The 12,165-nt window shown below is 38.9% G+C and overlaps 1 protein-coding gene across 1 annotated transcript in view; it reads right to left on the bottom strand.

Annotated features, from left to right (window-relative positions):
• Positions 1-795: 795 nt before the first annotated feature.
• The window catches only part of GckIII (Germinal centre kinase III), a 313,921-nt gene continuing 302,551 nt past the window's right edge, over positions 796-12,165 (bottom strand). Inside the window, exons 10-13 of the mRNA XM_071598003.1 lie at positions 11,257-11,557; positions 8,556-8,804; positions 6,826-7,145; positions 796-3,969 (exon numbers count right to left, since the gene is read on the bottom strand). Of these exons, the coding sequence (XP_071454104.1) occupies positions 3,957-3,969; positions 6,826-7,145; positions 8,556-8,804; positions 11,257-11,557 (883 nt within the window). The 3' untranslated portion in view covers positions 796-3,956. The remainder of the gene's footprint in view (positions 3,970-6,825; positions 7,146-8,555; positions 8,805-11,256; positions 11,558-12,165) is intronic.

Here is a 12,165-nt window from a genome sequence, read left to right as displayed (position 1 = left end):
CCAAAAACCTACCTTAACCGGTAGATTACTTTAAAAAAAAAAAAAATATATATATATATATATATATATATATATGTATATATATTGTATCTCTTCTAAAATTGTGAAATTTATATCTGACGTGTCCTATATTTGTGTATGTATGAATATGCAACAAATCTCCGGACAAATATATGTATTATTATTATCATTGAGCTCAATGCTATCATGTGAGGTGAATATAGTGTTACATGCTTCTGCAAAGGCATAAGAGGTTTGAGTGAGATATCAAACTAACCTAATTATTTTATCACAACTTATCTTAACAAAACAGGGTGCCTCCTTCTTACTGAGCGGAACTGCTCAGTATTCAAAAATTACCCTGATATATTTACTCCACTTTCACGTGGACTGTTAACACTTATCGTGGGTGCCCGATGGAAATGAGTCTACTAAGCCATCAAATATGGTAAGTAGTTTTCATTTTTGAACGGAATTTTCAAGCCACCCTTGAATACTAGAATTATACTACTATTTTTTAGAGTAGTTTTTAAAGCAACAATATGATTCTCAAATACACAGTCAGTGTAAGGTTAATTATAGTATTAAGTGGTTTCACGATAGGAGCTTGTGTAGTGTTTGGTAATCTCAAATTGTACTTAGTCAATCAATGCTGGATCACTCAACTACATCCATTTAAGTAGCAAAACACTTTGGAAACCAGTTTAAAAATAAATTTCAACTTTTTTCTGAGATAATAATCACCCAAAATACAGGAGGTTAACTTTTCAAGGAAAATATTGAACACATTGTCAGTTTGTCAATCAATTTCTGTTTATTTTTAACATACTGTACAACCAGATCTCACTATAAACATGGTGTCCCATTCTTGGAAATATTACATATTTTACTTCTAGTACACTGACTCATCACCCAAAGTATACTTCACCTATGTACATAATTTTTAAATTTGTATATCCTGGATATTAGCGGATGACCTCTATAAAGATAATGTTGCAAAACAATGAAAATTCAACGACCATAATTAGTTCACCATGTATTTTCAACATGTAATACGTATTAAATTATTTCTTCTCAAACCAACCCATGAATTAATGACATCTGTTATTTATTTCTGGGAAAGGAAGGACTCCCCTTAGAGATAAAAGTAGAAACATCTGTTGCGCAAGAACAGTAACTTTTCATTTAGGGGACATACTGTAGCATGGTGTATCTTCTGCAACTATTTTTTTTACGAGCAAATAAAATTATCACCGGTAGCCACAGGAAGTTTGAACTTTTATCACAGCAGTTTTCAACCATCCCTTCATTGCACTGGCTTGGTAATCATTTCGAAATTATTAACAGCCAGAAAATACAATTTTAGAGAATTTTTTTTACTATTGTTTGTTGTCATGCTTCTTTTTTTTTAACTTCCATTACAAAGTGATATAGTATGGTTAAAATTTAATGAGCTCTCCACTATTTCCTGCAGAAACTTCTATGAGGCAAAGAAAACAACCCACTCTGCTTAACGATACAATTATGGGGCATTCCCACTGAAGAGGAATAGTTCCCATGAAAAATAGAGACTTATTCATATTCATAAGAATGTACTTACGGACATACATATTGGCACTTTTGCTGGGAAACGAGAGAAGGGAACTTAACAGCAGAAAAATGGATTAATAGCACATATACATATTTATATAGTAATAATAATAATAATAATAATAATTAATGGAAAACACATCGTTATGATTTAAAAGCAAGGTTTCTTTTTAGGGGAAACAAAGAGGTTGAAGAGCAACAAATTAAGAAATTTTTTTCTCCAAGCACATATGAAACAGCCACAAAACACAATCTCTCTTCATAATACTGGGAAGTATTGTAGTTTGCTCTTCTCCGTTAAAATAAGAAAAAAAGGAGCTCAACTACCTGTGATCATGCAACATGATTTCACTGCACCCCTAAAAGGGCAAATATAAATTGCTTCCAGTTCACATTTTTGTGATTTTAATTTTTTTTTCCGGGCGAGCATTCAAAGAAAAAATGCAGAAAGAACAGAGATGGTATCACATTAAACGGAACAACAGCAACCTTTTTTTTTCCTTTTCTTTTCCTCGTCAAAACCATTCATTTTTTTTTGCTTCACCCTTCCCCCTCACTAACCCTCCAAAAAAAAAAAATATAAAACAGTGAGACAGGTTCACAACACGTTGGCCAACAAAGAGAAGAGGGATTCCACCCCACTCCATCCTACCACTGATAATGAGCTCCTCGATTGCAGAATGGAGGTTGCCAATATTATCACTCACACAATGGTCACCAAATGAGAGCTTTTGAGCTCACCTCAGCCGGCCACTAAAAAGTATTAACATGAAAACAAATGAAACCACATCTCCCTGACATCAACAGCCATTTCCTCACAACAGGCACCTATCGACCAAACACTCATCAAAGCTTTTTTTTTTATTTCCAGGTACACAGCCATTGATAACTCTGACACTGAGAAATACCCCACCCATGGACACTGTTTAAAAACTGGCAAATGGCAAACACCCAAGGAGGCCAGAGCTAAACTTTTAAACAATTTAAAACACAGCTCCAAAAGACATACCCTTTGTACTGCTACTACATCCGCAAGCCATGCGGTAGTTAACGACTCAAAAATGTCTGTTTAATACACAATTATGTATACATATATATCTATATACTTTTTATCTCGGGGAGGGGGTTTAAGCCTAAATCAAAAGAAATCCACTGGTCCACCCACACAGAAAATGATGAGCTATTCCATTCCCCAACATCCCACACTTTCATCTTTCCCCACGACTGCAAGACATTTCCATCAAAGACAACAAAGCAATGGCTTTTTAATTTTCACCACAATTTAAGGGTCACTTAATACTAATATCAGCTCATTGTTGTCATTTTTCGGTGAGCCCATTGCAGGGGAGAGGGGAGGAAGTGGGGGAATGCATTTTGCAAAGAGCAGGTGAAGAGCGGTAAAGGGAGGAACAGCGCCATGAGTGTGCCGGAAGGGGGAGGGGGGAGAAGGGTGGGGGCCGGCCTCACAATGGCCTCGGAAAACCCCTCCGAATGCCCACAACAATGGGTGCCCACCCCCACCCAACTTACCCCCCCCTGAAGTACTTCTTTTTCTAACCTTGTATCATGTCGTCGTTATTAGATTTATGTACATGCTAGCACACCATAAAAAAATACATTCCTTGGGATATAAACAGGATGGTGAGGTGAAATTTCAAACAATTTAATCAAGTTTGGGAGAGAGAAAAAAATATTTTGAATCATTTTCGAGATGATTTCTTTTTTTTTCCATCCCGGGAGAAATTTAACTTTTTTTCCCACATTTTCATCACATTGATGTACACTATTTACAACTTTCAAAGGATGTTGAAAAAGAAGGAAGCTGTGGAACGAAGCCATAATCTTTTTTTTTCTTTCTTTTGCAACTTGGGGAAATGCATATCAAAGATCTCCTCCAATTTCCCCAATCGGGGCACACCAACCGCTGATGAACGACGTTCAGTCAAATCAGGAACTAGGGATCCATAGTTATAAAGAGTCACTCTCTCACTTGATATATATATATATAATTATATTTTTATCCAACAATGTCCAGTTTCCCCCTCTAGGTCAGAGTCATTTAAAATCAATCGATCCACTGCACCAATCTCTCTCTCTGGGCAGAGGTCATACTTCTTTCAAAATATCCTTCAAGACGGTACGGAGTGGTCACCGGAACACCCCAATGCATGTAGTAGCCCCCTTCCTTCTCCTTTGATCACTCTGGGGTCAATCCACTCCATGAGCCACGCTCCAAGCATCACCTTTCTTCTAGTCATTTCCCCAACCAGCCATAACCTTTAAATGAGTCCCGAGCATGGAGGAAGGCAGGACACCAAAACAGTCCACGGAGCTCCCATCATTCACCAGGGATCTCGCCACGTTGTTTATGCAATGTCCCTGAGGAAATTAATAAGGTGAAAGATGCAATATTATTTAGTGAAAGGTCTTGGGGAAATACAATGTTCTGCATATAAAAAATAATTTATTTATTTAGCATTAGTCTGAAAACAGCACTTCAACCTTTAAATCAGACTTCAAACAATGATGTAACAATTTGACAATTACATACCCCCAAATATCTCAGTTGACAGGAGGCGGAAACACTTAACGGGACCCATCACAGTATGGATATATTATGGACAATACTCTATCAAAACAAACCATAATTTATGAGCAACTCAGTGTCATTTTGCATATCGCAAAGTCATAAAACAATGAAAACATTCAGATTTCAGTCAGTCAAAATGCAAATGCAATGGTACCTCATACAAAAACCATAATTCGTTCCGGGATCTTTCCTCCAAAGCGAAACACTACATCGGAGAAAAAATTGTTTCCATTTAAATTAATGCAAATTATGATTATGCGTTTCAAGCCAAAAAAATTAAATTACACGCAAGATTTCTTCAAAAAAATTATAAATACATATGTTTAGGATCGCGGATCATGTCCATCTATTATTCTATCGTGGATTGAAGCAACTGGGAAGAGAAACTCGATTAGTAAAATCAAAAAATAATCGAAATAAATAGTTAATTATTAATGATACTTAAATGATTCCCTTTCACTAGAAAGCTGTCAGAGACATTTTTTTTGGCAGACGCATCAAAATTTTGTAAAAATGCACCCCAGGATTATCATCACATAAATTTCTGGCACGCATCACCAATGCCTTTTATGGATGATGCTTTGTAGACATGGTACGATGCAACAGTTTACCGTGACCTTCACATCATATTTAGCCTGCCGTTTCAGACTTTACACTTCTTGAAGGCCCTAGGAGTTTTGGAATGGTAAACAAGCAAGGGTTCAATGTTCAAATTTCCACTTGCATTTGCACAAAATAGCAGTGAGAGACAGCCTTTCATAATCTTGTGGCCTGCCAATGAATCCTCCTCTAAAGTTACATGCACAAAAATGGGTTTCCTTCAGCATTATTTTCCGGATGAGAATGGTTTCATCACAATATGCGAAGGGCTACCTGCCGCAACAGGTTTTGCTGCGGCAGGTAACCCTCAGAATATGTGAGCTTCTTGAGGCAACCATTGCAGTTCTCGGCTGGCTTTGAATCAGAACTTGCTGCTTCACGATGTTTCAAAATGCTGGAGATGCTGGTTCTTCTCTCTTAACCTTCTCAAACCATGCATGGTTTCCCTTATACACTTCTTCAGCCACTGGTGATCCTGGCATCTTCAAAACAAGGTAGGTGAAAATCACTTTCACCGTCTCACCATTGATATTCTCATTAATAGTGGTCACACTCAAATTGCTTTTCAATTACCCATATGAGATGAAACCTTTCAAATTGTTGAGAATATGTAACAATTTCATAGATGTTGATGCCACTCTCTTTGAAGCATCTACCTCCTTAATCCTGTCCTTGTTCTGGAGAATAGTGCAAATTCCTGATGCAGATCAATTTTATGACAAAGGAAGAGATGATAGAGATGTAGGGGCTCACAGTTTAGAAATAAGGAATGACTGCGGGGGTTGAAAGCAATAGCGAGTGGTGGAGAGGGGGCTATAAACCATCATGACCACTTATTTTAAACACAGAAATTGGCACGAGTGCACATGGGAAATCCATTTGGTTTCAGCAAGATATCACTTTAGACTATGTTGTGGTTAGGAACAGATTTAGGAGAGTGTGATTAATTTGCATAATTTCCCGGGAGTGAATGCTGATTGAATTCATAATTTAACACTAATAAAGTGAAACATCAGCTTCAAAGAGATAAAACAGGGAAGATGATTCAGAAAATGGTTTTCGGTAGCATTAACAGGAATGATAAGAAAGGAGAATCAGCAGATAAAGCTGTAGATAAAACCATGAGTGAGGAAAGGAATTTGGGTACAAAAGAAAAAATATGGAAACATATATAAAAAGGGATAACGAAATTCGCACATGAAACTACATGGACTATTACTAGGAATAGAACAAGGAAACCATGAATTTCTGACATGATGATTAGGAAGACAGATGAGAGAAGGAAATGGAAGAATGTAAATAGAGAACTAGGTAGGAGGAAGAACCAAAACTTGAATAATAAACTGAGCAGGAAAACTAATAGAAAACAAGAAGTGTCCAAGGTTATGGGATTCCCACGAAGGAATGGTTAAATAGGTGAATTATACAAGATGGTGAAAGCACTATCAGAAAATAAGGAGGGAAAATCCATTCAAACAATCAAAAATAAATCAGGAATGTTATTAATTGAAGCAGGGAGGAATATATTGAGGGACTATACAGTAAAGACATTAGGCCAGCAAGCCTAATAGATGTTATGATGCAGATGAGGCAAGTTTTGTTTTAGGCATACTTGATGGCGAGATAGAAACAACATTAAGTGAACTGAAACCAAATAAGGCCACTGGGTTAGACAACATTCCCACGGAACTACTTAAAGGTTTAGGAAAATGTGGGCCGAAGAATCTTTATGGACTAATTCATAGCATCTATGAGAAAGGAACCTGGCCAGAAGACTATGAGATCAGTGTTAGTTCCTATTCCAAAAAAGGGAGAGGCTGAATCATGTGAGGACAACACTTTGCATACAGCTTGAGTGGTTCTCACGAACATCAACAAAAGGACGGAGAGCAATAACAAATGATTACTAAGGGGATGATCAGTTTGGGTTCAGGAAGGTGAGAGGCCACGTGATGAGATCACCCATAGAGAGGAATATCAGGATTTCAAACGGGATGGATTTCAGAGTGGCCCATGACATATAGATAGCTTAAAAGGCCACCCACCTTGTTATCTTCTCCATAGCAATCTTGAGGTGACTCTCGGTGACTGACGGGATGAGCTTGGAGACCACCTCCCGAACAAAGAGGTCGCTGATGCCAGGGGAAGCCCTCTCAGCGAGTTCGAATGCATTCTTCAGCTCCTCCATTGGATCAGGCCGAGTGCTGCTGGAGCTGCTTGACCCACTGCTGCTGCCATGGTGATGGTGGTGGTGATTGGAGGAAGAATGGTGGTGGTGATGCGATGACGAAGAGGCCTCCTGGTCGTTGCCCCGGCTGCCCCCACTGCTGCTGCCCCTCCCACGGTAATTCTGCTTCCTCTGGAGCTGAAATGCACGAGAAGGTCAGCACCACATTTAAAAACAAAAGGATACATACAAGCAGTAGTGGAACGATGTGGAAATTTGTGGAATTGAACCATTTTTTGAAATATTAATTATTATTATTATTATTTTTCACAGCAGTTTAACCCATACAATAAGTTTCAATGCCTTTGCATCATCATCAGGTATAATATGAGTTTTTAAGTCCAGAATTGAGTATATATTATTATTCTACTGGTTGAGGTAAACTTTGGATGGACACAACCTATACAATTATACAACCATACATTTATATGCCAATCCTAACAAAAACACAACTTGACGTCCAACATTGCAATAAGTCTCTCTTCATCTCCGTATACTTCTTTCCTCCCTTTATTCCATGAACCTATCCTATTCCTGCCCATTCCTCGTTTGCCTAACATTCTCCCTTCTATCACAATCTTCAAAATCCCATTGCCAATCAATACGCCCTTCATCGATCTTTCCTGCCTCCTTTGGATTTCTCCCAACAATCCCTTCTCTTCACCCACCATGATCCGCCCTTCCTCATTTGTTTTCCTTTCTGTCCACTTCACCTTCTCCACACCAAAATCTCTCAAAGGCCTTTCATCCTGCTTCAATGACAATGTTTCTGTGCCATGCAAAACTACACCACAAATCAGAGTTTGGACGAGCCATTTCTTAACCTCAATACTCAATGCCCCCATCATCCTTTCCCTCCTCCTTGAGAAAGCTCTTTTCCTAATTTTATTCTTAGGCAAAGAAGCTTTCACAAGGAGGAGGGAATTGATGACGGGTACATTTGAGCCCTGCAAAAATGGAGTGGCTAGGCAAGCGTGGGGCAAATTCAGAGAGTGATTGGAAGGGAAGAGGTGGTGTGGGTAGGGATGTGGTCAGGCATTGTGTTGGCATCGCTGAGGTCGTAATGTGTTGGTAAGAATGGTTAGCACCATGAAGGGATAATGACTGACATAAGCCTAATAATTCGAAAATTTCCCTCTCTTATTCTTCTGAATGATATCCAATCATCGCAGGAGATACAATTGTAGTAGCAGTATTCGCGGGGGCAATAGAGCTAAGGCCACCTGCGTCATTAGGGACACGTTATTAATTTAGTAGAGAAAGGATTAACCAGGGAATGGGAGAAGAGGGCAATACCATTAGCCTATTATTAAAAAGAGGCCCTAAGGGGTCACACCATTCAATATCAAATCAGATGGACTGAGCACTCCACTTGAAGTGCAGCAGTCCAAGTTGGGATTAGGATGCCTCTGGAAACTCCTGCCACAGCCAGGATTCCAACCTGCAGCAATCTAGGGGTGGAAAGTTTGTATGCTAACCAATGCATCAAACCTAATCCCTTGTCACAGGTTTGCTATAGCAAAGAGAGTTCAAGGGGGCATCACTCACCTCTGATATGAGAGGGTATATAACACCCGTTAAGCATGGCGAACGTGGAGTTAACATCTTGGAAGACGACCCATCGCCCTTTCGACTTGACTTCTTCTCCAAGTCCCCAATGCTCCCACCAATCCCTGAGTCGTTCCCTCGGTGATCCAGGGGGCTCTGCTCTCCCTTGCTGCTTCTCTTGCCACTGCTCCCATCCTTGCGACCCTCGTTCAGCAAAGGGGGCGATGGCGCCACCATGTTGGGCCGAAGCTGAAAGGTTACAATTAAAGCTGTGAGGAACATCACGACGAAAGAAATTCTACTATTATCTCTAATTCTTTGCATGGAATATTAAACCATGAATTGGTTCTTATACGATCGAATGCAATCATTATGTACATTATTTTTGTTAGAATTTGTTTCTGCAAGTTTGCCTTTCACATTTGAGTAACTCCATATATTTACCATGCATAAGTAAACGTTTGAAAGTGCCACTCATGTCACAGTTGACCATTATTCCATAGGAATATAAATGCATAGTATTTAATTAATGGCAATATGAAAAATGAATGTGCTTAAAAGGAAAATGTAAAAAAAACAGGGCTTGTAAGTAAAGGTAACATTATTTAGGCTCAATTAAAAGTTATTCCATTTCATAAGTCTAGCTTGTCTTGATTAGTACAATAACTTTTTTAACTTCAAATTTGCTGATTCTCTTTTCATGAAAATGGGTTGACTCTCATTTTAACTGCTTTCAATTGACTTGAGGTGAAAATCAGTTAAGATTTTTCAAGAGAAAACTACTTTAAAACTATGAAAATAATTTTAGAATGTTGATTAAAAACAATATGCAGAAGCTGCTTACAAATAAATAGTCTTGCCCACCTTATATTCAACAGAAATGCATGCTTCCCAAAACTTATTTCAAAAATGCAACAATTTCAGAGTGTAAAAATCATTCGCCTTGACTGGGATTCGAACCCAGATCCCTCAATATCCGGTCGAGTGCTTTAGCCACTTAAGCTACCGAGGCGTCCTCTTAAACTCTGAAATTTTCAAAAAGAAATCATCAAACATATTGCACACAGAAATGAGTGCGACATAAAATTAGCACATGGCATACTATAGAATGTACTTTAGAATTTAGCCATTTTTATCCTCCCAAAGCATTCTTAATGGTAGCCTACTGGTTGAGATAGGCTTCGGCTGAACACACTCAATAACTATTGCTGCATGCTAAGCCTGATCTGGGTACCATAGCATTATTTGTCGATTTGAATGACAAATGCTATGCAAATCACCAAATGATGTCACCACATCCTGTACAACACAATGTGAAACCTTATGTGAAGCCTCTCGTTCCCCCTTCATTCCTTCCAAAATGTTTATTTTATTTTCCTTCATCTACCTCACTTGCCTAACATTCTCCCCTCTGTCATACAGTCTCTCGTAATATTCCATTCACAATCAAAATGCTCGCCTTCTACTCTTCTTGTGGCCTTTGGAATTCTTCCAACAATCCCTTCCACCCTCCTCTACCAAGCGCACCCTCATTTGTTTTCCTTTCCATCCATTCCACTTTTTCGCCATCCTTCTCCAAACCTGCAGCTCAATAGCCTCCAACCTTGCTCATCCCCTAGCCTCAATGACCAATTGATGGTTTCAGGCATAACTTTATAGCATCGATTCATATTAGATAAGAAGTAATAATAACTTTCTAATTTCACAGAAAATTTATTTCCATAAGACCTGGGTTTGGTTGCTTAAAGTCCACCTGAAGATGACATTGAACGTTTTAAACCCGGATCATATCGAAATAAATATTCGGTGGAATCACGAAGTAATTATTTCTTCATTTCTCAATGAACAAGTTTTCATTCCATACATTAATACGGTTTATATTAAAGTTTTAACTTATCTTTATTTTAATGCAACAATTTCAGAGTGTAAAAGTCATTCGCTTTGACTGGGATACAAACCCAGATCCCTCAATATCCGGTCGAGTGCTTTAGCCACTTAAGCTACCGAGGCGTCCTCTTAAACTCTGAAATTTTGGGGAATTTTTAAAGGAACGAGATGTTGTGACGAAATACCGTACATACAATGTCACATGCATTCGTAGTCGTGCGCAAGGCGCCACAGTGCACGAGGTAAAAGTCAACTTTTAAACACTTATGGTGTTTATACCTTGACAAATTCCAAAGAAACTGCGGGAGATGCCGCAACAGTAACTTTTAACGGAGTCATCCGCTAATGTGCATTTCAATGCAACAATTCCATTAAAATTTACTGTCGCGGCATCTCCCGCAGTTTCTTTGGAATTCATCTTTATTTTACTTCCTTACTAAAGGTCTCTTTCATCGACTTCATTCTCTTAGCAAATACTCATAACACTAGGTAGACCCTTTAATAAATGTTAAGGATGAAATTCCAAATCTCCAAAAAATTGGTTAGTAATTATTAAAGGGAGAAGCACTGCCTGGTGAAGTACTTTGGAACAATGGAGCAGGAGTTCATCCATTAGAACAAATGAGTGTAATGTCAATGCATGAATGCACTACAGCACCTGAAGACGACAAAATATGTTCAAGGCCGAGTCATGCAATATAAGTTTTTAATAGTTGAATTTATTAAGATATTTTTTTTAAGTTTTCCCTTTCAATCCCATGCGGTGCGTAGTTCACTTGCTCACAAACACCTGATTTCAATAACGTCTACTCACAGGCGGGGATTTATTGGCCTCACTCCCTCGGTAGTGGTTCAAATTCGAGTCCTTGCTCAGGTTGACGGGGATTGCTGATGCCGACTTGTTCTGCTGTTGCGGAATGAGAGCTGGTGACGAGGCTGATATGGACGATGGCACACTCCCACCGCCCGCCGGGATAGGCCCAGACGACCCATTCTGGGCCTTCTGGGGGATCGTCTTCTTGCTGCTCGAGGCATCATGGTGCCGATGGTGCCTGTGGTGGTGGTGATGATGATGGTGCCTGTGTTCATGCTGGTGGCTGCCCCCACGATGGGACCTGCACGTGGGCAAATAAATATAGTCCCTTGTACATTATTGAGGTTTTGGAGATCGAAGATTACATCAGGGATTGCAGAGGGATGGTACCCCCCTTACAATGCATCGCCAATTGGCCATGTCATCGCCAAAACAACGTGTTTTTGGTAAATTCCAAAAAAATCCTTTTGGGAATAACCCAAAATACCAAGGAAAACCGCCCAATTCAATCAAAATTGCCACGACCATAGGAATGAGTCAATTTGGACCTCTCGATACATTATGAAAAATATGCCAGCACTAATTGTTGATAATAATTCTCAATATCAACTGTTATCGATTGATTTCAAAGTTTTAACCGTTTTGCTGGGCTCACTCTCCGAAAATTTACTCCTCATGCGGCAAAAAGGAGGGTATCATGTCTCTGAACGCATTATTCCAAATGTAAACTATAAAAATATGAACTCAATAAAAATAATCTAGAATAACTCTTTATTTAATAGAAAATTTTAATAAAATTTCAAAGAATGATAGCTCAACACAGAAGAGGGTAAAAAGGTATATTCTCAGCAGCCTACCATTTGAACATACTATGTACGTTCACAGCAGCAAAAGGGTTTTGAACTTTTG

This window comes from Hetaerina americana, unplaced genomic scaffold (assembly GCF_022747635.1).
Source record: "Hetaerina americana unplaced genomic scaffold, ioHetAmer1.1.p SCAF_9, whole genome shotgun sequence".
Classification (NCBI taxonomy): domain Eukaryota; kingdom Metazoa; phylum Arthropoda; class Insecta; order Odonata; family Calopterygidae; genus Hetaerina; species Hetaerina americana.
The sequence above is the reverse complement of the archived record's forward strand: the minus strand, read 5'-3'. Positions and strand labels throughout refer to the sequence as shown.